Genomic DNA, 26,120 nt, shown 5'->3' on the forward strand with positions numbered 1-26,120 from the left:
ACGGGAGGAGAACTTGAAGGAACTGGATAGTCGAGATGGGGGATCAAAAAAGATAGGAAGCAAGGAAAGAGATGTCTTGATTGAGGGAGCCATCATTGATCTACAAAGAAACCTGGTACTAGAGAAATTCTCAGGAATCCACAAGGATGATCCCAGCTAAGCCCCTAAGCAATAGAGAAGAGGGTGCTTGAACTGGCCTTGCCCTGTAGTCATATTGATGACTACCTTAAATGTTACCATAGAACCTTTATACAGCAACTGATGGATACAGAAGCAGAGACCCGCAGCCAAGCACTGGACTGAGTTCCCAAAGTCTAGTTGAAGAGTAGGAAGGGTGAGAATATGAGCAAAGAGGTCAAGATCATGATGGGGACACCCTCTGAAACAGCTTACCTAACCTAATGGGAGCAAAACAACTCAATCTGGGCAGAGAGAATTCAGCATTGGACCAAACTAAACTTCTGAATGTGGGTGACAGTTGCATGGCGGGCAGACTGTGTGGCCACTGAAAGTGGCACAAGGATTTATACTAACTGCATGTACTGTCTTTTTGGGAACCCATTCTCTTTGAATTAATACATTGCTCAGCCTAGATATAGTAAGGAGGGCCTTGAACCTTTCCCAAAGCAATGTATCATAACCTCTCTGAGGAGTGGATGGGGGTAGAGGAGGGAATGAGGTGGAAATGGGAACTGAGTTTGGTATGTAAAATAAAAAAGATAGTTTGTTTTCTTTTCTAAAAATAAAATAAAATATAAAGTGTTTGTTCATGATAAATATAGTCATTTCTTCAAAAACTCTCTTCCCCACAAGATTTCATTTTTCTGACATATACATCTTAACCTATAGTTTAGTTGAAGAGTCATTAACATTTTATTTTTTGTTTTTTCATTACCAAAAATGCTAACTCAATGCATATGGCATTGGGAAATCAAATGCCTTGTCATGAAGCACTTCAAATTCTTCTGAGGCAAGGACCTGACTTTGATGAACAGCACTAATGTGTATCATATGTGAGATCCCTCTCTGACCCACACCAATAATTCACTGAACGATTGTGATAGTTTAAATTGCCAACATGACAGCAAGGAAACCACTGTGAAGAGAATTTCAGAATGGGACTGTCTAGATTGGGTTGGCCTGTGGCCACATCTGTGGTAGGATTATCTTGATTATGTGAAGGCTTGCCCCGTCTGGCTAGTCCCACTGTCCGAGCAGGTGTCGTCGACTGGTGAGAGTGAAAACACAAACTGAGCACTGGCTTGTGTGCTTGTATTCTTCGCTCTCTGCTCATACCTGTAGGCACACTGTGACTAGCTTCTTAGTCTTTCTGCCACCTTGACTACCAGGAAATGCTGGTTTGCAAGATGAGATTATGAACTGAAATAACTATCTCCCATAGTCAACATCAAACTAAATGGAGAGAAACTCACAATGACACCACTGAAATCAGGAACAAGACAAGGTTGTCCACTCTCTTCATATCTATTCAATATATTTCTTGAGGATCTAGCTAGAGCAATAAGAAAATGAAAGGAGATCAAGGGGATACAATCTGAAAAGAAGAAGTCAAACTCTCACTAGTTGCTGATGATAAGGTAATTTATATAAGTGACCCCAAAAATTCTACCAAGGAACTTCTACAACTCATAAACACTTTCAATAGCTTAGCAGGATATAAGAATAACTTAAAAAATTAGGCACCCTCCTTTACACATTTATTAAATTGGCTGAGAAAGAAATCAGAGAAACATCACCCTTCACAATAGCCACAAATAGCATAAAATATCTCAGAGTAACTCTAAACAAACAAGTTGAAGACCTGTATGACAAGAAGTTAAAGTCTTTGAAGAAAAAAAATTAAAGAGGACACCAGAAAATGGAAAAATCTCTCATGCTTTTGGGTAGGTAGAATTAATGTAGTAAAAATGGCAATCTTACCAAAAGCAATCTACAGATTCAATGCAATTCTTCATAGACCTCAAAAAATAATACTCTACTTCATATGGAAAAGCAAAACATCTAGGACAGCCAAAACAATTCTGCATTATAAAAAACTTCTGGAGGTACCACAATCCCTGACTTGAAACTCCACTACAGATCTACAGTACTGAAAACAGCCTGGTATTGGTATAGAAACAGACAGAAGGACCAATGGAACTGAATCAGAGACCCAGATATTAATCCATACACCTATAAACACCTGATTTCTGACAAAAGAGCAAAAATTATAAAATGGAAAAAAAATATTTTACAAATGGTGCTGACATAACTGGATACCACCATGTAGAACAAGGAAAATGGATCAATATCTATCACCATGCACAAAACTCAAGTCCAAATGGATCAAAGACCTCAACATAAAGCTAAAAACACTGAACCTCATAGAAGAGAAAATGGGAAGTACACTTGAATGCATTGGCACAGAAGAACACTTTCTAAATATAATGTTACTAGCATATACACTGAGAGAAAAAATAAATAAATGGGACCTACTGAAATGGAGAAGCTTCTGTAAAGCAAAGGACATGGTCAACAAGACAAAATGGCAACCTACAGAAAGGGAAAAGATTTTTACAAATTCCACATTAGACAGAGGGTTGATCTCTAAAATATACAAATAACTCAAGACATTAGTCATCAAAAGAACGAATAATCCAATAAAAATGGAGTACAGACATAAACATAGAACTCTCAACAGAGAAATATAAAATAGCTGAAAGATACTTAATGAAATGTTCAATATCCTTACCTTCCAGAGAAATGTAAATCCAAACAACTCTGAGATTCTATCTTACATCTGTAAGAATGGCCAAGATCAAAAACACTGATAGCAACTTATGTTGAAGAGGTTGTGGGGTAAAGAGAACACTCCTGCATTGCTGGTGGGAGTGCAAACTGGTACAGCCCCTTTGGATATCAGTATGACAATTTCTCAGAAAATTAGGAAACAACCTTCTCAAGATCCAGCTTTACCACTTTTGGGTATATATCCAAAGGATGCTCAGTCATACCACAAGAAAATGTGCTCAAATATGTTCATAGTAGTGTTGTTTGTCATAGTCAGAACCTGGAAACAACCTAAATGCCCCTGGACCAAAGAATGGATAAGGAAAATGTGGTATGTTTACACAATGGAGTACTACACAGCAGAAAAAAATGACATTTTGAAATTTGCAGGTAAATGGATGGATCTAGAAAGTATCATATTGAGTGAAGTAACCCAGACCCAGAAAGGCAAATATCATATTTACCCACTTATAAGTGGATTTAGACATAAAACCAAGAAAACCAGCCTACAAATCACAATCCCAAAGAACCTAGACATAATGAATATCCTAAGAGAGACATATATAGAATCTACATGGGAAGTAGTAAAAAACAAGATATCCTGAGTAAATTGGGAGCATTGGGCCATACAAGAGGGTAGAAGGGGAGGAGAGAGGAAGAGAGGTGAGCAGAGAAAAATGTATAGCTCAATAAAATCAATTTCAAAAAGTATTGATTGAGTATGTTCACTACTTATTCGTCATTGGATATTGATATATCAAATAATCAGGTGAATGACACTACTTAAATGAAGAAAATTAAATCAATATGACACAGTTTCGACACAGTTTACATGATTAGTGTTATGCTTGTGGAGAGAATTAGGATAAGGGCATTCATGCATGACTCCTTCCGTATATAACTACCTTCATTTCTGTACACACACACACACACACGTTATTTAAAGTCTAGAATAAAATGAGTTAACCACAGAATGGGGAAAATCTATGCTTCTAAAGAGCTTGCTTCGCTAGCATGAAGATTGAGTTCCATTCCCAAAGCCCAAATTAAGTTAATGTGAGGGTACATACTAGGAATACGTGAGGGTGTATACTAGGAATACCAGTAGAGAGGAAACGGAGAGGACAAGACCTTTGTGGTCACTGACAGCCAGCATAGGCTCAGCTTCAGACCAGTGAAAAGTATGGGGTCAAATGATGGACTGTGTGCTTCAGGAACATTAGAAATTTCTGTCTGCCTTGCTTTTGAATCCACACACATTTACACACACACACACACACACACACACACACACACACACACACACACACACTAATTGCAATTATCCATATGAATAATCAGGAATTCCATGGGCAGCATCATTTACCCACACTGCTGTGTGACTTTCTCATGTGAGTACTCATTGTAGGAGCATCCATAGACCTCCACTCTCATCTGAGTACTCACTGTAGGAGCATCCATAGACCTCCACTCTCATGTGAGTACTCACTGTAGGAGCAGCCATAGACCTCCACTCTCACATGAGTACTCACTGTAGGAGCATCCATAGACCTCCATTCTCATGTGAGTACTTACTGTAGGAGCATCCATAGACCTCCACTCTCATGTGAGTACTCACTGTAGGAGTATCCATAGACCTCCACTCTTATGTGAGTACTTACTATAGGAACATCCATAGACCTCCACTCTCACATGAGTACTTACTGTAGGAGCAGCCATAGACCTCCACTCTCATGTGGGTACTCACTGTAGGAGCAGCCATAGACCTCCACTCTCACGTGAGTACTTACTATAGGAGCATCCATAGACCTCCACTCTCATGTGAGTACTTACTGTAGGAGCATCCATAGACCTCTACTCTCATGCCAATCCTTCCACTTGGATTCCATTCCAAGGGCACAAAGCGAATGAAGCGGGTTCTCACAGAGTGTAGCAGCTTGTGGTGCACGACACTGTCAGCATTCATGTTTCCTACAAATGTCTGAAGAGAGAGGGAAACTCAGTGAGCTCTACAATACCAAGACATGTCAATAGAAGTATGCAATCAGACCTTTGGGGAAGGACAGCAACCAAAATCCTAGTGTCTCTGACATCACTCTGATGTGGGTTACAACCCTATCCCAGGCTTTACAGTTTTTCTTAAGTACAAAATATTTTAGTATATTTTTCTGTTCATTGGTGATTGATGTTTACCTGGGGGGAAAAAGCCTATGTTCTGAAAAGACAGTTAGTGGTTAAACATGCTTTTTGCATAGCCCGCTACTCAGGGCCAGTATGGTCAGTGACCTTAGATGAAAACATAAAATCACCACTTTACTAAGCCAGAATAATATCTAACTACATGCTGGATAGTAATCCCTGGTCTTTGGGATATTCCCCTCTATACCATCCATGTCTAGCTACATTTTATGAATAAAGAAAATTGTAAGACATGACACCTAAAAATTTAAAAAGTTAACATTAGCATGAAGTTCCAGTTTCCAACCTGTCCATACTCACAGTGTACTATAACATAACTAACAATCCCCTACTTAAAGGAAATGGACTTTACTGAAATATTTGTCAATGGTTTTTGAGGCCAGTTATACTAAGCTTGTAACATCATCATCACCATAAAAAAAAATCTAATGCCAGAAGGAAAAAATAGGAGGAAATGAATCTTCAAATCAGTCACCCAGTAGTTAGAAATTAGACTGAGTTTCAGCTGCAAGATTTCCAATTCTCTGATCTCAAGACTCATACTTGTTTTAGTAGTTTCTACTCCCTAGCTATGCAATCAGTGGGTTTTACAGGAAGGAACCACCGCAGTTTAATTACATATGTAGTTTATTTTTCTCTTCATTTGTGATTGGTGCTTATTTGAAAAAAAAATTCCATGTTCTGAAGAGACAGTGGTTAAGCATTCTTTCTGCATAGCCCACTACCCAGGGCTAGTGTGGTCAGGGATCTTAAAAAAAACATGGAATCACCATTTTACTAAGCCAGTGGTGTGGGAGGTCCTTATGCCTACGTGTTGCTTTTATTGGTTAATGAATAAAGAACTGCTTTGAGCCCATGATAGGATAGAACAGAGCTAGGTGGGGAAACAAAACTGAACGCTGGGAGGAAGAAGGCAGAGACAAGAGAGAAGCCATGGAGCTGCCTGAGATAGACTTGCTGAAACTTTGTTGGTAAGCCACAATCTTGAGATGATATACCAATTAAAAGACATGAATTAAAATAATATGTAAGAGTTAGCCAATAAGAAGCTAGAGCTAATGGGCCAAGCAGTGACTATTAACATGGTTTCTGTGTGATTGTTTTGGGTCTAAGCTAGCCAGGTGGCCAAGAAGAACAGTGACCCCCCTCATCCTACAAGCCAGAATAATGTCTAACTAGATTCTGAATCTTTACACACACAGGTAAGTGAAGGCTTCACTCCTCATCAAGGCAAATTTTCTTTGAAACAGATAGAAAAGCCATTACAGAAAAACACAGATGATCAAAGTGCAGGGAAAGTTGCCCAGTCCCAACAGGTACATGTACAATGCAGCTCCAGCACCCAAGGCTGAGAGAGCATTATGGAAGGGATAGAGGAAAGATTGCTAGGAGCTAGAGGAACAGCAGCTTTCCTATAAGATTAAGTCATCTATGAATGTCAGGAAAGCTACAACCATGAACTCTCTACCACATGGCTTCATAAATGAGATGCAAACACGCACAGCACCCATAGATGTGTTAACAGGAAAGAGGGAGATCCTGAGACTTCAACCCTAGAAAAGGAAGTACAGGCCACTGGTTATCCACTATCAAATGTTTAGTCCTAAAATCAGTTATATTCAGGTTACTGAATATGTTTTATACAAACACACACACACTTATAAAAACACAAAAACATGTATACAATATGTATATTTTATATAATATGCATGTGATATATAATATATATGATCAATTTATAGAAAAAGAGGTTACAAATTTGAGAAAGAAATGAGGTAGTACATGTGATAGGTTGGAGGGAGGAAAGGAAAGGAGGAAGTGATATAAATATATTTTAAGTTCAAAATTAAAAATAAATCTTACTAAAAATAAATATTTTCTGTACAAGTGTGAAGAACATAGTTTGGATTTCAGGATCCATATGATGAGTTTGACATGGATGCATTCCACCTGCAATCCAGCACTAAAGGGGGAAGAGAGAGTAACGTTGCAGGGACTTACTGGAACTAGCTCAAACCCAAAAGCTTAGAGTTCAGCAAGAGGGGCTGTCTCAAAAGACCAAGGCACAGAATGACAAAAAGACAAACACATGAACATCTCATCCAGACTCTGTGTGTTTGCATAGACAAATTCATTTGAATACATATGTACACATACACAACACACATATATGCTTCATATGCGAACATGTGCATGCATGTGTGCACATGCACACATATATACACACTCACACACGTGCACAAAACATAGCACAAGTCCTGAGTAGTCTACTTGAGTTATGTCTCATAACCTTCATGTGCATGACTGATTATTTTAGACTTATATTTCTTTTATGCTGATGGAATAAAAAGGCTTAAACCTCATCTTGAAAGAAAGAGAGAGAGAGAGAGAGAGAGAGAGAGAGAGAGAGAGAGAGAAGGAGAAAGAGAAAAAGGAAGGAAGGAAGAAAAAGACAAAATATCTATAAGAAAACTCAGCAGCTAACCCTTTTAAAGCATGCTATTTCTTATCTGTCAGTGTGTTTATGCTGTGCAAATGTTCCCACTGAACATGCCAAGACAGTTGTCTCTGTCCCATTGACAGCCTGTGAGCTAACACTCAGAGGTCTGTGTTTCAGAGTCAGGACTGTCCCTCTCAGCTTCAGTAAACTATAGAGTCTACCTGCTCATGTGCAGTCACAGTTACAGAACCAATAAAGATCTGATTCCCTCCTAATGGCCAAAGTAAACACGAAGAAAATGGATTTTGAGATGCAGAGAGAGAGAGAGAGAGAGAGAGAGAGAGAGAGAGCAGAAGGTGGTGGTGAGAGAGACAGGTATAGATAGAGACAAAGAAAGATTCCTAAAGAACATACTTGTGAAATTACCATTGTTTGAAAGTATATTGTGTATTCTAGAGCAGGGACTTATTGATACCTGTTAACCCCATGCAAACATTTGAAAACCAACATCTCTAAATACTATCCTAAGGCCCGTCTCTCCAAGAGGGCAAACTAGAGGAAAATAAATCCTGGAAGCTTGGAGTTACTCACAAAGGCATTGTCTTTTATTTGCTAAGATACCTTTAATAAGACATGAGGTGATTAGCATGCAAACCACAGAGCTAAAGCTGATATGCATAAATGCACTCCAGCTTGCGCGTTCACAACTGCTCTTCTGCGGCGTGTGATAAAATGGACTTCCATCAGGAACTCGGATAATGGAAAGGAAGAAGTTTGGCTGAAGCGAGATGTTGGCCACTCCTGGTGACTGAGGAGGATTGTAAAGCATTGTATTTTGGGAGATAAAAGGGAAGGAAAATCAAAACACTGGATTCTCCTCTGAATTCTAGCTTTCTTTTAATTCGTGATAAATGTGTGCTTTGTCAATGTAAATGAACAGAAATATATCTGTTATTTTACAGGCCAGTCACAAGTTTTCTGCTAAAAGACCTCTCCCTATCTGAGGGTCCTGTAGAAATGTAGTTGTAGTTTTATGGATACTGGAAAGAGATGTTTGATCCATGTTATATTTCTCTGCTATGTAATAGTTTCCTCTGGGATTAAAATATTCTATTCTGCAGGAAGCTCCTAAAATAGGAAGGAACTCAAAATAGCTCCAGGAAGTCCCTGGAGCTGGCCAGAGTAGCTCCGTTCACTAGGTCCCTCCCTGCAGAGTAAGCAATAACACCCAAAATTCATGCTCAGAGAAGCAGAGCCAAGATTCAGAGAAGACACTCAGACCAGAGCAGCTGGCTGGAGGACAGCAGAAGGCAGGCAAGCATCTGAAGAACTGTAGGCCAGCTGAGGAACCTGGAGAGGACACTTTCCAATGTGCTGAGTGGCCTGCAGCTGGTGCAATGCAGTGGGCTGTAACCTCCCAGCGCTGGGAGCTGTCAGCCATGGGGCTGTGTCTTGATGATGCCACTGCCTGTGAGTCATTTATGGTCCTGTAAACAACCCCTCCTCTATTCTCCTGTATGTAATCCCAATAAAACCCACTAGTTTACCAAATTGAACTGGTGGTATCTGTACTTTTGTCTGTCATCAGTTGCCTGTCTAAAGTAAACAGACTTCTGGTCCATCTCCCCGGAAAAATTTTGTCACATACACTCCCCCCTGCAATGGAATCCTGCCTTTTTTTCTGGTTTTTGCCTCCATAAAAGGAAGAATACAAGAATTTCAGGAAATGATATATCTTAACTGAAACGGGTACACGTTAATATGATTCGACTTGCAGATGGTGTAAAAATGATACTGATTCGGTAGAATCTGCACATCCGGTGGTGATGAGCTGTGTGGTCCTCTCTTCTGGTTTGCTGAACAGTACGAGTGACCTGACACTGCCCCACCCACAGACATAAACTGCTGGCACATGATTGCTGAGCTAGGTGTCATTTGTTGCATGCATTTATAATGTGGAGTAGACTTATTGGAATGCAAATTTCTGAAGGATGTGTAGACAGCTATCTGGGTATTATGCTTGTGTTCACAGGTGGGTCAACGATATCTATGCCGATGGAATCAGACTAGGACAATCAGGCACTCACATTCATCCTTTACTTCTGAATGCCAGAATCCTTGACTATTCCAGGTGACAACCTATTTCTTCTCTTTCTCTTTCTATTCGGAGGTGTGTATGCACACATATGTGTGTGTGCACACATGGTGCTTGTTTCTATGTGTGTGTGCATGTGTGTGCGCACATGCATGTGTGTATCCATGTGTGTGCACATGCACATGCCCATGTGTATGCGTGCTTAGTGCCTGTAGCAACCAGGAAACAGTGCTGGATTTTTTGCTTCAATCACTTTCCACTTCATTTGTTATAACATGGTTTCTCAAGGATCCACTGAGGTTGCTATACTGGCTGACCTGAGAGTCACAGAGTCTGTTTCCAGCTCTTACATACAGGAATTCTAGGTGTTCTGTTTGTCCTTCCTTGCTATCCAAAGCAATTTGTGGCACAATGGGTTTATTTCAGTTTACAGTTTCAGTCCATCATGAAGACTAATAGAAACAAGAACTTAAGAACTGAAGCAGAGTCCATGGATGAAGACTGCTTACTGGCTTGTTCCTCATGTCTTCCTCAGCCATGATTTTGGTAAGCCTCCCCTTTTACTAGGATCATGTAAAGAACATGAGAAGAACAGCGTTAAAAGGAAATCCACCATGATTTCAGGGGGTTGGGGTGGCAAAGTACCATCTTATCACATGGATATGCTACCTACCTCATAAATATTCATAGTAATGTCTTTTAAATCCATAACACAGGACCTACTAAATTGCCACCTACATTGAGGCAGCCCACTCCCATCTCTCTCTTTAGTATTTGCTTTGCTTAACTTTGCTAAATAGACTTCTGTTTTAATTTTCTTTTTCACTTGAGGGAGTTCCTCTTCTCAAGAGGACTAGAAGCAAATGTTAGTGTGCCATGTAACATTAGGACCACAAACACATGCACACACATATACATATATACACACCCACTGAAATATATGTATATATACAAACACATTCATGCACACACACAGACACTCACATATACACAAACACCTAGACACACACATGCACAAGTATGAGTGTATAAATAAATGTTTATAACTGCAAACCATTTAATTCAAATGGTAATAAGTAATGTTACTCTTAATCAAAATAATACATTAAACACATTAACGATAGAATGCTTGCATACTGCTTAGAAAAGTTAAAACAGTAAGCAATTCTAGCATAATGTGTGATCTTTATAAATGTTTACTACTTCAATTGCTAGTTCCACATATTTAGTTAGCTGTAATTATTCTTAACACACGTGTCAAACACTGGCTCCCTTATTAAGCCGTTCTCAGTTATCCAGGCAGGTGAGGGAAGCAGCTATTGATTGCATCTAGAATGCACTTCAGGGAGAAGTCACATCAGTCTCTGTCACATCTTTGCCGTTTCTGGGCGTTTTAGAAATGAAGAAACTAAAGTCCAGAAGTTGTGCACAGTGTCAACAGTGCTGCTGGGATGTGAGCCCTGATCCGTCCTCCCTGCTTAGATCTTTGATCCTGTATAAGTCTAAGTCTCCATCATCCCTGCTCAACATTCTTGATTCCCAGGGGACTTTGCCTGTCTCGGCTCTGATACAGTCAATACTTTACAATTCTACCATTATTCTGAAAACTTTCTATTTTCTGTTATATGTATGCCAATGTGATATTCATTATGAAAGAATTATTATCATGAGAGAGAGAATTCACATCAAATCACAGGCACACACACACACACACACACACACACACACACACACACTCTCTCTTACCAGTTATAGGCTTTAGACTTGTGCTTAGTGTCACGGATTAAACATTCTCAGCATTTGACTTCACTCCACCACAACACTGTCTGCTTCCTTCTTAGTTCATTCCTAAGTTACCTGTGTGTTATCTGAGGATATTTGAGCTTTAGTTATACTATTACTTGTTTCTGGAGAAAACCAAATTTTCAGAAGACTCTTTCTCCCCAGCATTTAACATGGAGCAAAATACAGGACATTTTATTAAATATCTTTCTACGTCCAAAATACATAGTAAGTGAAAGATGCAACATCAAACCATGACACATTGATGGAAAACCTAACATGAACCCACATACTGAACGCATCTCAGAAAAAGCACACCATCAGGAGTAAGAGCAAAGGTCAGCCAGGTAACTGTCCTCTCATGTCTACAGCAATGACTCTAGTCAAGGTGGCTTGTGGTTTGTGTCTCTGTGCATTGTTTTCCTTCTCTGTTAAATGGGAGTGAAAGACCTGGAGATGCCAGAGGAATATTATAAAGATGGTAGGAAAAACCTATGTGTTGCTGGTCCCCTGCATCCAGCAAATACCTGTCATGTTTAGTATCCATTTTCTCATTTCTGTTGAGTGAGGTTAGGTTCAAGACTGGATCACTGTATCCATAGAGATCTATGCCATTGTACCAGGAGCTGTGCCTGTGTTTCTACCACTGCAGTACATCACTTATTTCTCTCCAGTTTTATGCTTTTTATTCTTGTTTTATTAAATGATTAGAAAAAGCAGAAAATGGAGCTAACAACTGGGTATTATAAATGTATGAAATATGGCTTGTATTGAATTTGTAGTATAACAAAGCTATTCAACTCCAATATACCCTGAGCATCTGAAAAATCTAGAATTACTTAGAGCTTGAAGGCAAGGCTACTTTTCCTTCCTACGTGGGACGAAATCACACATTGTTTAGCGATAGATAAAACACAATGCTTTGGTAAACCTAAGCAAAGCCAAAGTGTCATCCAATAAAGCAAAGCCAGAGACAAAAGAGTGCAGTCAAATAAATCAGCAAGTGATATGTAGTAGGTAAGGCAGTGGTACACCTAGCTGCAGCTGATGGACAGTGAACAAATTCAAAAGTAATAATCAGGATTAGGGAGCTGGCTCAGTGAGAAGAAGTCTTGAGATCAAATCCCTAGAATCCATGCAGAACTGAGATATGCCAGTATACACCTGTGATCACGGGCCAGCTAGCCTGACATCCTGACATCTATGCTTAGACCGACATGAGCACTCAAAAGACTATATTATGTTGTCCCCAAGCACCTTACTTGTCTCCATGCCCTACAGTGTTGACCTGCCTGACTGAGAAGGACTGTGAAACTTCCAAAGGAAACTTTTGGATCCAGTCATCAAAGAGAAAGAAAAGTTGGCTGATCAGCTTTCAGAAATCAGAGAGAAGTACGGTGTCTGAAGAAGCCACTGACTATATTACAGAGTCCACACATTCAGTATTCTCCAATAGGCCGCAGTAAAGCTGCACAATTTGAATCTAGTGCAATCTATGGTCACGCAACGGTGTCTTTCCTTTCTTAGACCTGCCTCAGAACAGAAAAGAAACAAAAGATAAAGCAACATGTGGAGAAGCTTTACACAGCAATTGTGAAGCCCTGCACAATCTTAGGAGGGCCTGGAGTGCATCCCCAGCCAAATGAATTGTTGACACAAAACAGGATAAATTCCAGAGTTTTGACAGGCTTTATGGCCAACTTGCTTCCTGGTGATTTCCCAGTTGCCCTGAGAGCCACATTGCCAAGAAAACTGGCTGATGCTTTCCTTGTAGTTTCCTCTCCTCTTTGTCTTCTTTCATCCCACCCCCTTTTTGGCAAAGAAAGACAAAAAGCAAATCACCAGTCAGATTTATTCAAATACCACATTTAAGAAACAGAGCCAAACAAATTATTCAGAGCAGGAGCTGGGGACTCTGAGAGAGATGACAGGGTGGTGTGAATAAATTTCAGTAGGGTCTTTACTTCTTGGTGAGATGATCTCAGTCTTAACTTCCAACGAGGCTGTCCAAATGCATTAGGGCTCTGACTGGAGTACAGTGACTTTGGGTTTCAGAAACTTGCTTGCTGAGTGTTTAGACGTTTCATTCCGTCTAACAATTTGCAGAGATTGTAAAGACAACCAGTTTAAAGGATTAATCATCTTTTACTTGTTTTCCTTTCAAAGACGATCAAGATCACTTCTTCATACCACCAGGGCTAATTGTCGAGCATATACCATGTCATCCTGTTTGGATTATGCGCCCTTTTCTTGTCAGCTTTTACAGGCTTCTTTCTTATTAACGTTTCTTCGTAGTAAGCAATCTTGGTGTATAGTAAATGCTAATTGGACCTTTAAAAGTCTCCCATGATAAATATCTTTATACCTCAATTTAAATTTTCTGGGCAGAGAGCAGAGATGAGGGAAGTCCCTTTGCCCTGTCCTTCATCTGTATTCATGGTCCTTTTGCATCTTCCTTAGTCTCAGCAATATTTGATTACTCCAGTCTCTGGCAGGTGTCCCCACCAGCTCGGTTCACCTTCTCACTTTCTACTAAGAACGGAAAGGCCCCGAGCTAACAAGACAGTCAATGGCACTGTCTGAGTGTTCTCTGAAGGAAGGCCCTTTCCTTTGGTTTTATTGTCTTGTTACCCAGGTAAGGACTGGAGTAAGGAGGGCGTCCTGGTTTCATGTCTGCTGCTGTGATAAAACACCTTGACAAAGCAAAGATTAATAGGGAAAGATTTCCTTTAGCTCATAATTCCAGTTTGCAGTCCATCACTGCAGGGAAGGTACCAAGAACCTGAAGCATCCAGTCACATCTCAGCCACAGTCAGACACAGAGAAATGAACACAGACATCCCTACCTGCTTGTGCTCATGTTGATTGTTCTACACTCTTATACAGGTCAAGGACCTCTCTCTCAGACACGGTGTCACTACAGAGGACTTGGTCTTCCTATAGCAATTATTTGATTTACGACAGCCCCCATGCATGGCAATCGATTGTAGCCAATTCCTCTTTGAGATTCTTTTCTTAGATGAGTGTAGGTTCTGTGAAGCCGACAATCAAAGATATACATCACAGAGTATAACCCACTGAACTTACTGTAATAACTTTATCCTTCCCATATATGATCAGATTGTACCTCCTTACTATTCCTTGCTTTCTGTCGTGTCTACTTGAATCAGCATATCTGAATAAGTTAACACCATGCAACATATTCTGACTAATGTATTTTAATCTTTCCATTTATTTGATAAGTTTGGGTATCTTTTATGCACAAACTTTTTTTTCTATTATATTTGGAACACTTTTATGAATATGCAGAGTCACAGTTTTGATATGATGATGGTTGGTTTCTAAAATTTAAAATTTCTACTTACATTTACAGAATGTTGTTAGAACCAAGTACACCAAACTGATGTCTACAGTACAGACCTTCTAATGACTCTTTTACATACATTGTCATGAAGGCATTCAGTTTCAGTCTTTTGATTTTGTATATGGTTTTGCTTTTCCTCATATTCTACAAAAATTATTGCTGAACCTCAATCCGTGCTTTTATATCATGTCATTTATGTGTCTCATAAAGCAAACTGCTAAAACATTACTCATTCTGACACCAAAAGGACTAGGCAAATACTTTCTTTTTGTGCTTAACCATACAAGAAATCACTAACTTATTATACCAGGTTGAACCATGTTTCTGTTGGGACAGCTGAGGGTATGTATCTCTGCATTTTGCCAGTCTGCCTCAGTTACTGGGAGAAATGATACTTCCCGTATGTCTGACTCTTCTCCAGTAAGAGCTCCTATCATACTCTGCTGCTACATGCTGAAGTATTACAGTATTCTCTTTTTAAAACTTCCCTTAATGAGCTAGGGCTAGCAGGACATGGGTCAGCGATGTGAATAAGAACTGGTAGGCTATCATGTTGTGGTTTTCACAGGTTCCCCTTCCTGCCTTATGAGAATACTTGTAACCTCATGAGAAGAGCTAGCATACTAGCATATCACGTTACTGTAGTTGTTAACGTCATCCACTGCCTCCAATAGGCCACTTAGAGGCATAGATTTATAGTGAAAAATAGAAAAGGGAGATTCATTCAATTGACCACATGGGGGAAAGGAGCAGGGAAGTCTACTGACTGATCCACCCTCAAGTCTATCTTCAGCTTCCTAGTGTGCAGTTCAAGACTGAATACTGAAAAAGAAATGTGCACAGCTGTAGAGTCCCCACCAAGCAGTGATTTTGCCCATCATTACCATATCACTATCTGGGATAGAAAAATAGGTTGTCAGATGTGCATGAAATCTTTTTGTCAGAAGACAGTTCCCCTCTGCAGCACCAGGCTGCAGTTTTTTCCTTCACCTAAACATGGAACTCTTGGGAACATCTAAGTTTTTAGAGGTCATACTTTCAAGAATCTGATGGGAATAGAGAGGCAAAAGTGTCTCTTTAGAAGATCTCTGTTCCTTTCAGGATGTTTATATGTGCTCATCATAATGAGCTCCAAGCTGTTTAGTGCAAAGAAGAGAGGGAAGAAGCCAGTAAGAGAATGCAGCTAAAACCTGCATCACCAACAACATGAGTAGAAAGCAGAGATGGACTTTGCATGGCAAAATACTTTGGCAAAAAGTAACGGTGGAAGAAAAATGTTTACAAGAACTTGTCATCTGAAGGATTCAGCCGGATTCCCTTTTAGTCATGTTTTGGGGACACTTTCAAAGTTTCTGAGTTGAAAGATACTGTAGGGTGCCTTCTCCTCTGGGAGCAATCAAAATATCTCTATTTTTGAGCCTGTTCACATTTTCCATTCGTTTGTTTTGGAAAGCACTGGCATACCAGTCCTCCTTTGTGGTTATTCACGTCTGATGGCTTGTGAAAGGCAGGGATACTGTGTACATGTCACAAAGCAATTGAGCCAGAATCTCCATTGTGAGCAATTAATCCACTTGCTAAATATGTATGCATGTCTTTCCTCAGATAAAACTAAACTGGCCCTACTTTGAAAAACATGAAAGCGAAAACAAAGTTTTGAAAACAGAAGTTAGTCCTTATGAGATAATAATTAGCTATACTGAAGACTTGGGTCAGGAGTCAAATGAGTAAAAACTAAACAGAGCCATATCCCTGGGAAATGAGCGTCAGAAACCTGAGAGGGATGTGAATGTGTATCTGGGAAGGAGGGAGGAGAGTTAGATTCCATTTCCAGATCACAGTCTCCTCTTCCACGTGGGAGTAACACGGTTTCTTTTAAGTAACACATTTCATTAGATTTTCCAGTAACTTGTTCACGTTTCTTATCTGGACCTAAATATCATAGGATAGAAAATACAGCTTTCTGTTTGTTTGTTAGTTTATTATTTGTTTTGTTTTTATCATATCTGTATCTTTTACTGCATCACATGTAGTATTTGATTGTACTGAAATGAGATACTGGAAAACAGTCTACACTGGGCATACACGGAATGCCTGTGTCTGACAGTATAATAATGATGAGAAGGAGCTACATTGGAAAGGATGGAATGTGTGCCTTCCCTGTGTCTGGGGTTTGGAGTAGCATGGGATAATGGTAAAGGCATAAGAAATGTACTCCATTTTCTGAACCTAAACTCAAACTGTGGCAGATGGGCATCAAGTGCCTACAGGTGAACTCATAATTACCAAAATCCAAGAAAGGAGTAGTTCACATTCTTAACAAGCCTGCGGTCCTGCACCTGGCTTGGAACACTTGCCCAGGGAATGAATGCTCTTTAAAAGCCTAGGTTGTTCTGAAGCATAGGAAGATCACAGTCTGGGCTGGAAATAAGGTCCAGTCAGTAAAACAATAGCACAACCATAAGGATCTGAGTTCAATCCTCAGAGTTCATTTGAAAATCTGGGTATGATAAGGTGTGTTTGCAATCCTAGCACTGCTGAGGCAGGGACAGATGGATCCCTGGATTTCAACTAGCCAGCTGTCCTAGCCTAATTAGTGAGTACCAGTCAATTAGAGACCTATTACCTATGGTCTCCACAGGCATGCATACAAATATGTACACAAATACAAGCACACACACACACACACACATACACACACACACACACACACACACACACAATGAGGTGGAGGGCACAGCCAGAAGGAACTGTTTCAGCTGCATTCTGAGCTCCTGTATGGTCATGGGCTAGCCTCCTAGAGTGTCATCGGCAGAACTTTGAAGTATTTGCCTGGTCTAGCCTCCACGGACTTGGGGTACCTCTATGGTAGCTGCTCCATAGCCCCTCATTCTGCCAGGTAACATCCTGATGGAAGTACAGCTCAGGATAATACCACACATCTGATCCCAGGTCTGAGATATGAGTTTTCAAGGTGTGCTCTATGATCAGAGGCTCCACTGAGAGTCTTGAGAAGAAAACAATAAATTCTGTCCCTGGGACAGAGCTCAGCTGGTCTCTGTATAGCGTGCACAAAGCCCTGTGTTCAGTCTCTGACGCCACATAAACCAGGTAACCAGGTGTGGTCTTGCATGACTGTAATCCCAGCACTCAGGAGTTGGAATCATGAGGATCAGGTATGTAAGGCTAGTCTCAGTTACACAGTGAGCTTGAGAGCAGTGTGAGCTTTTTACAACCTTATATGAGAGAGAGAGAGAGAGAGAGAGAGAGAGAGAGAGAGAGAGAGAGCTTGAGATTTGACTTTTCCATCTCTGACACCACACTACTCGAAAGTTCGGCATCTTCTCACAATCTCTCTGAATCCTTGGAGGAGAGGTAGCCAGTTTTACACCACACTTTTAGGTCTCCTGTTCTTTTTTTACTCTCAGCCCACTTTTCCGGGATTGTCTACCTTCTAGAAACTTGTCCTGCAGATTCCACTATGAGTATGGTCTGCCTAAAGGTATGAGGACCATGTGTGGAAATGAAGACTGCATGACATGGCAAAAACTCAGAGATTGGAAAAAATAATATTTTATCAGAAATTATGAATCCTAGTAAAATTCCCAGAAGCGCTCAGAGGCCAGAGCTACCCATCCACAGTCCCTCTCTCCCCAGAAGAACTGGCCTCGTACTCATTCTTCTGAAGCTCAAACACAGTCAGAACTGGGAAAGTGAAAGGTTTTAGGCTTAGGATCATTAACCATTATCACAGATGGAACAGCACTGTACACATTTCTCAATTAGTTGCCATGGCTACAGGGTCAAAGTAATTTCTACTTCAAGATAGCAATCATGTTATTACCTCAGAGGAAAAGGAAACATGGGTTTGGATCCTCCTGGAAGAAACTTAAGTCATCAAGGTTAGTGGGCAGAGAGGTGAAAGCAAGCAGGTTACCTGTTAGGCAGGTTAACGTGGTTGTGGGACCCTGAATGTGAGTCTTTGACTACTTCACACTACCCAGCTTATCTTCCACTTCCTGCCATGAGTTAAAAAATTGTGAGTGGCTGATCTTACACTTCTCAGCCTACAGAAACGTGGGTCAAAATATTCCTCTTTCTTAATGAATTTAGTTGGCCTCAAGTATTCTGTTATTCCATAGAAACTGTCTTATGGTAGACACTAACCCAATCATGATGATGGGATTCCTTCCAGAGGTCTCCAGAGTCCATCATATTGGGATAAGGGTTTTGGAAACTGACCTTGTAAAGCACACAACCATGTGGCACACCGAGGAAAATGGCATCGTTTTAGAAGGATGTTTAGAGACCTTGACCAGAAAAGGTACTGCACTAGGGTGCCATTTGCAAAGAGATTGAGACACCATGGCAGAGTGCAGGGAGATATGGTTAAGAAGCTTATCAAATCTCCATAAGGCATTGCTACTGTTTGGATTAGCAATGCCCCCAGAGGCCTGCCAATGTGCTAAGGACTTGGTCCTGGGTCTGAAACCATTGAGAGGTCGTAGAAGATGTAAGACAGAGTATGGAGGAAGAACACTGAACCACTGGAATATGCCTATAAAGGAGATATTGGGAAGTCAGAACTGTTTTGTCTCTCTTTTGCTTATATAGCATCTATTCCTGACAGACATGCTACTTTTTCGTTATTCTGAAGGGATGGGGCCAATAAGCCACAGACAGTAAACCTCTTAAAATGTGAGTCAAAATAAACTCATGGTTTTTATGTTGATTGTGTTTATTTTTTAAAGTCTTGGAAAGTTGTTTGCATAGGTACTACTGAATAAAGATTTGAATCATTTTTATAAGCGTAAAACACAAAAGTAGAACAGTTTGGAAAAATCTATTAAAGGAGGATTCAACATAAAATAATGAAAGAGTGTTCTTGGGGGAAAAGGCTTCTCAACAATAGAAGAGATTAGATGCTGCAGCAGCGCTTCGCCATGCCAGCATTTTCTACCTTTGCAGGGTTGTCACAGAAGGGGATTTCTGTGGAGGATGAGAACTCGATTGGAGGAGTGCCAAGGTTACGGAAGTCGAGTTTGTATTTTCAATCAAAGTTAGTGCTTCATTTAGAGAAAAGGTGTGTTGTAGAGCTCTAGAGGGCACAGACCTCCTCTGCTTCCTGGGCAACGTTGTAACACAGTGGAGAAGAAATTTAAGAAGTGGCGTTCAACAGCCCTAGGAAACGTTGAGCGGACGCCACAGGAATGCTGGGGTTTGGTAGCAGTAGAGCATGTGAGGAAAGGGATGGCACTATCCATCACTCTACAGGAAATACAATGCGGTGTTCAGAGTCATGTGAGGAAAGGGATGGTACTATCCTTCACCCTACAGGAAATACAGTGCGGTGTTCAGGTCAGCTGAGTGCATTTCCCCTGGGACTCTCACCCCAGGCAGTTCACTTACTCATTGAGTGACTCATTCATCCAATAAACATCACTGCAGCCTAGGTGAGGGATGCTGTGAAGATGCATGATGAATGAGGCCTCTGTAAGACTGCGTAGCCAAAAGGCAAGCAGCAGGAAAGGAAGAGTAACACACCATGACAAATAAAGCATCGAGACCTTCAGGCTGGCCTGGAATGTTCAGAGTCTGTCATTTCCTTGCCACTTAAATCCACATAAACACAGCTCCATGCAACCAGAAATGGTTACTGTGGTTCCCAGGTTACAGGGATATGCACTCAGCTGACTTTGCACACCATGGTTGTATTTCCCGTGGGATGGTAGATGGTTTATTCTTCTCTCTCACCATACTCTACTGCAGTCAAACCCCTGTGTTTCTATGGCATCTACTTCAGTAACCTTGGGCTTTTGGGGTAAGTACGGCTTAAATTTCTTTTCCATGGAATAAAATCCTTTGTACCACAACAGAGAACTGAAACCTTTAGAAACTTGCAGCACCAGGTTTCTCTCAGTAACACCCTAACTTTCTTTCAACCTCAGAATCAGAGATTAACATCTATGTTTAATTGAGGTTGAAATGACAAAACTTGGTTACATTTGATGATAAAACACAAGATGGGGTAAAGAACCACTTCCTTGATGCCTGGGTACCTGCCATTCGCAAAGTGACCTCTAATAATTTGTCAAGTGCCAGCTGCTTCCAGAAAAAACCTAAGCCAGTTACACATTTGTCTCATTCCTGAGTCCATATGGCATCCCTGCCTTCTTCTGGGTCCTTCGACCTGTCTGCCACTCACCTGTCAGAAGTGGAGATGCAGATGGTCAAGGCAGGCGAGCAGGGATGCGAAAAGACGGGTGCTGCACCTGGCACTGTGGTTATCTCTGCCTCCCGTGACTAAGGAAGTTAAATAGCAGAGGAAGAACATGACTGAAGAACAAGGAACACGCTTTACTTTGCGTGAACCTACTTATCTATCCTTTTCTTTGAATGATCAGGAGGACATTATAAAGGATGCATGTGTTAGTCTTAAATGTATTTGAATTAGAATCCTAACACTACAATCAAATAGAATTTTGAATTCAGAAAATTGCTTATCTTTTCAGATCTCAGTTTCCTTGTGTTTCAAGATACTGAGTATGATGGTTAGTCTTAATTGTTGATGTAATGGGGTTTAGAATCATCATAGAAACAAACCTCTGGATGTGTCTGCGAGAGTTTTCAGAAAAGCTTAATTGGAGAAGGAAGATTCATCCTACTTTTGGACAGCTCCATTCCTGTGGGCTGGAGCCAATGTTTTAATAAAAAGGAGAGGGGCTAAGCACCAATATTTATCTCTTTCTGCTTCCTGAGTTTGACCAGCTGCCTCAAGCTCCTGCTGCCATGCCTTTCCCAGCATAATGGACTGTATCCTCCAGCTCTTCACCAAAATAAATCTTCTTTCTTTATGGTATTCTGTTTGTTTCTTTTTGGTCAGATTTTTGATTACAGCAATAAGAAAAATAACTGACACTGTGTCTCTTTTAAATGGGGATACCATAGAGGAAAAAATACACACACACACACACACACACACACACACACACACACACACACACATGGGTTGTGGGGCTACAGCTATTTATCAGTTGTCAAATTTTAGCTAATTTCTCTTTATCTATTCTACATTCACCATGAAAATAAATCTTGCCATGATAATACATATAAACTTCCATGTGCTTCACTATAGCAACATATTAGGTTAAGAACACATAATGCTTTTACAGAGGACCCAAATTCAGTTCTTAGCATTCGTATCAGGGCATCTTACAGCTGCCTATAACTACAGCTGCAGGGAAGCCAATGCCATCTCCTGGCTTCTGCAGGCACTGTGCTTATCTACACATTCACATTCACATTCAGACACATACACATTGCCAAAAACAGAAAGAAATTAAACCTTAGACAAGGCATAGTGACCTTTCCCTGGATCGCAGGACTGTGCAGGCAGAGACAGGGGGATTTCTATGGGTTTGAGGTGAGCCTAGCCTGCACAGTGAGTTCCAAACCTACTGAGTTAAGATTTACTTTGATTATAACCCACAAGTTACAAACCACTGAGAGCCAATGAGTACGGTAACTACAGTGAGATATTTTGCATCAAACTGCCTTAGCATTCACAGGAGCCTTAATTCATTCAAATAAGAAAATGAAACTACTGGGATCAAATATTATCTATTAAATGTATGTCATGGTCAACTTATAATTAAGTTCATGTTCTTATGTTTCTTTAATTATTATTGCTTCCTTTTATTTATGTGCATGTGTGTGTGCAGACACATGTGTGCACAGGCATGCGCATGCGTGTGGAATTCCTATCACTCACCAGGTTCACCGGGAAGGCTAGGCTAAGTGGCTCACAGTCCTCAATGACCTAACTGTTGATGCCTCCCTAGCAACAAGTTGACAAGTGCCTGTCATCTCCACAGTATTTTGGTTTAATTGGATTTGTGTTATTTTTAGTTGTTTATATATGAATGTGTCTTAGTGTGAGTATATGTGCACATATGTGACCACAGAAGTCAAATGTACGGAATACCCTTGGAATGGAGTTGTGGGTCGTGGTGAGCTGCCAAACCTGGGTGTTGGCAACCGAATTCTGGTCCTTTGGAAAAGCAGTATGTGTTGTTACCTACAGACCCATTTGTCTAATCCAAATCGAAACCTGACCAGGATTTTGACCAAGCATATTTTACAGGAGTGTTGGTGATCAAACTCAGGTCTTTGTGCTTGCAAGGCAGATATTTTCCAAGCTGAAACATCTCCACATCTGTCACATATGTTCTTTAGTGTTTGTCATTTTACCTTGTTCTCTCTGGGCTATAGTATGTTAGTCCATGGGCTGTCCCTGTGGTTATGTATGTAGTTAGGAAGATAATGAAGCAGGCCTATGAGTGTCAGAGAAGCCTCCACAGTGCAGAGGGCCTACAGTGGGTTCCACAACTGCCTTTATAGTCAGCATTACGAAGAACATTAAACAACCCAGAGAGACCTACAGAGTTTCAAGACCTAGAATTTTCTGTCTCCAAGTCTAATGTTAATGTTAACTTCAGAGTGGAGACGGGTAAGAAAGTCAGTCCATATCAATGCCTATCATCACTGTTGCACCAGTGATAATGTTTACCAAGTGTTTAGCACTCCTCTGGAGAGTGGTGGTCTGAGAACGCCTAGGGATGTTGTAATCCTAGGCAGGGACCTGTGGGGCTGGGCATAAGAAGTAAGGCACATGTGCAGAAAGAACCAAAGCCAAGGGAGCAACTTGGCAGCAGCACATTGCAAAACTTGACATTTTCAAATACACACTAATTTTACTTCAAGAAAATGCCAGAATCTGAGAAATGTTAAGAATGCTTTGGGGTGGTGGCGGCAGTTTTTCCCAAGTAAAATATTCCGTTTTGCTTTAAAGGAAATACAGAGTCAATCTCCAGACTTCAGATACAAATATTAATCCAAGAAGCGGTCCAAAGAATCAATTGAGCAATAAACAAAGTCACTAGTATTTGTGGGCAGGAATGGGAAAATGGAATGTGTTGAGGGTATAGTTTCCAGGATTCTCTCTTACCCACCCCTTTCTCTCTCCCTTCTTCTTCTCCCTTTTTTCTCTCTTTAACTTTTGCTCCTTTTTTTCACTTTGCTTCTCTGTCTTTCTGTCTCTCTATTTCTCACTGACATCTCTTTAAAACATCTTCTCTAGTTCATGTTACAATATTTTACAGATTAGGTTGAATCACAGTGTACATGTCACCAAATGGCTGTTATACAAAGACCTCCATGTGATTTGGGTGTGCATGTGTATGTGTGTATGACTGTGTGGACACTTGTTTGCACGTGTGTGAAGGCCAGAGGTTAACTTTCCCTGATGCCTAGGAGCTGTCCATCGTGATCTCTTCTTTTCTGAGACAAGTCTTCTCGGTGGCCTGAAGCTGCCCATCATGATCTTCTCTTTTCTGAGACAAGTCTTCTCATTGGTCTGAAACTGTCCACCATGATCTTTTCTTTTCTGAGACAAGTCTTTTCATTGGCCTGAGGCTGTCCATCATGATCTTTTCTTTTCTGAGACAAGTCTTCTCATTGGCCTGAAGCTGTCCATCATGATCTTCTCTTTTCTGAGACAAGTCTTCTCATTGGCCTGAAGCTTTCCATGTAGAAGGCAAGGTTACCTGGCCAGTTAACTCTAGGGAGCCTCTTGCCTACACTAACCAGACACTAAGTTGACAAGTACACTTCATTATGTCTGGCTTTTTATATGGACTTGATACGTTTGACTCGGGTCATCATACTTGCAAAGCAAATACATTATCCTCTGAGTTATGGCTCCGCTCCAAGATATTGTGATATTTTAACATTTGTATTGGTAGGAAAACTAGATTAAGTTATTTAATATGTATATATATATATATATATATATATATGATTAAGTAACATTTATCACACATGCATGTATATATATAGATGTGTGCATATATATAGATGTATACACACACACACACACACACACACACACACATATATATATGCATATAGATACACACACATCATCAGTATGAAGCTGGGAAGAATGAGCTAAGACTCAAATCTTTTGAGATTTAAGCTGCTCAGTGGTTTTCCCAGGTAAAAATCTTCTCGTACCTTAATATGGCCTCTTATGCTTATGTCTGCTTCCCTACCCAAACACATATACTTTTCTTGTGCTCATTCAGTGCCATGCTACAAGGCTGACTCCTTTATGTCTGTAGAACTTGGCAGCACCAGGGCAGAATGCCCCCCACCCATTCTAGCTCTTCCTTGGCCTGCATGCCCAGTGTCGTAGGCAGAACCAGCACTTCTTTCATCCATGTTGATAGCCCCCTCCTCCTCTTTGATGTCTTACATTCCTGCCCACCAGTGATTCTTTCTTCATTAGACTCCTTTGCCTTCTGAGTGATTAATGTGGGTACCAAATATGCTACAATCATTCTCTCCTACAGAACCAACAGCAGACAGAAAGCAAGCCCACAGAACAGCAAGCCTGTTCTAAGCTCTGCTGCCTGATTTGGACATCTCCATTAATTTTGCTGATACTCAGCTACTACACTACCCTTACCTTTTCCCTGGTTCTTCATGTCTTGGTTAGGCATCTCTGGTTCTATGGCTCCCTTTGATAACTGTGTCTCCTGTTTATTCTCTCTAAGAGTCATAGGGGCTGTTGTCCTAGCAGGCCTTGTTAAAGCCATGGCTGTAGCTAACATATTCAGTAATATCAACATCTGCAAACAGTCATACCTTCTAGGGAATCTAAAGTTCATCTCTATATGTATCTAATGGGTGATTGAAATTTTGTATCAAAAATAATCATTGCCCATTTTACCATCTTACCAAACCAACATTGCTTAGCACAGGTCAGCTCAGCATAGACTCTGTGTCTGAAGATTTTCCTTCAAGTCCAGTCTTCAGGGTTGTCTTACTTACTTTTATATTGCTGTGATGAAACACGATGACTTAAAACAGTTTGTGGAGGGAAGGGTTCGCTTGGTTTACACTTCCACCTCACAGTCTATCACTGAAGGAAGTAAGGACTCTGGTGATTCAAACTTAAGGCTGGGGAAGGAACTGAGACAGAAACCATGGTCAAATTCTGCTTGCTACCTAACTCCCTGTGCTTAAACTTCTTTCTTATATAACCCAGGTACGCCAGTCCAGAGATAGCATTGCACATAGTGAGCTAGGTCCACATACATCAAATATTAAAGAGGACAATACTCCATAGTCTTGTATACAGGCCACTCTTGCAGAAGCATTTCCTCAATTAAAATTCTCTCTTTCCAAGTATATTTAGGCTTGTGTTATGTTACTAATAAAAAAGAATCTGTACAGGGATCATCGTATGCGTACTTCCCCCAGGTCCAATCAGTTATCCTCTTAGCTCCTTCTCAGTATTATTACTTTTCCTTTGTTCTATGTGCTCTCTCTCTCTCTCTCTCTCTCTCTCTCTCTCTCTCTCTCTCTCTGTGTGTGTGTGTGTGTGT

The 26,120-nt window shown here is 40.6% G+C and overlaps 1 protein-coding gene across 1 annotated transcript in view; it reads right to left on the reverse strand.

Moving 5' to 3' along the window:
• Positions 1 to 26,120, reverse strand: part of LOC148118628 (contactin-associated protein like 5-1-like) — a 901,008-nt gene that overhangs the window by 505,676 nt on the left and 369,212 nt on the right. Inside the window, exon 4 of the mRNA XM_087900698.1 lies at positions 4,624 to 4,771. Coding sequence (XP_087756824.1) covers positions 4,624 to 4,771 — 148 coding nt within the window. The remainder of the gene's footprint in view (positions 1 to 4,623; positions 4,772 to 26,120) is intronic.

This window comes from Myodes glareolus, chromosome 22 (genome assembly GCF_982192425.1).
Source record: "Myodes glareolus chromosome 22, mMyoGla1.1, whole genome shotgun sequence".
Taxonomy (NCBI): Eukaryota; Metazoa; Chordata; class Mammalia; order Rodentia; family Cricetidae; genus Myodes; species Myodes glareolus.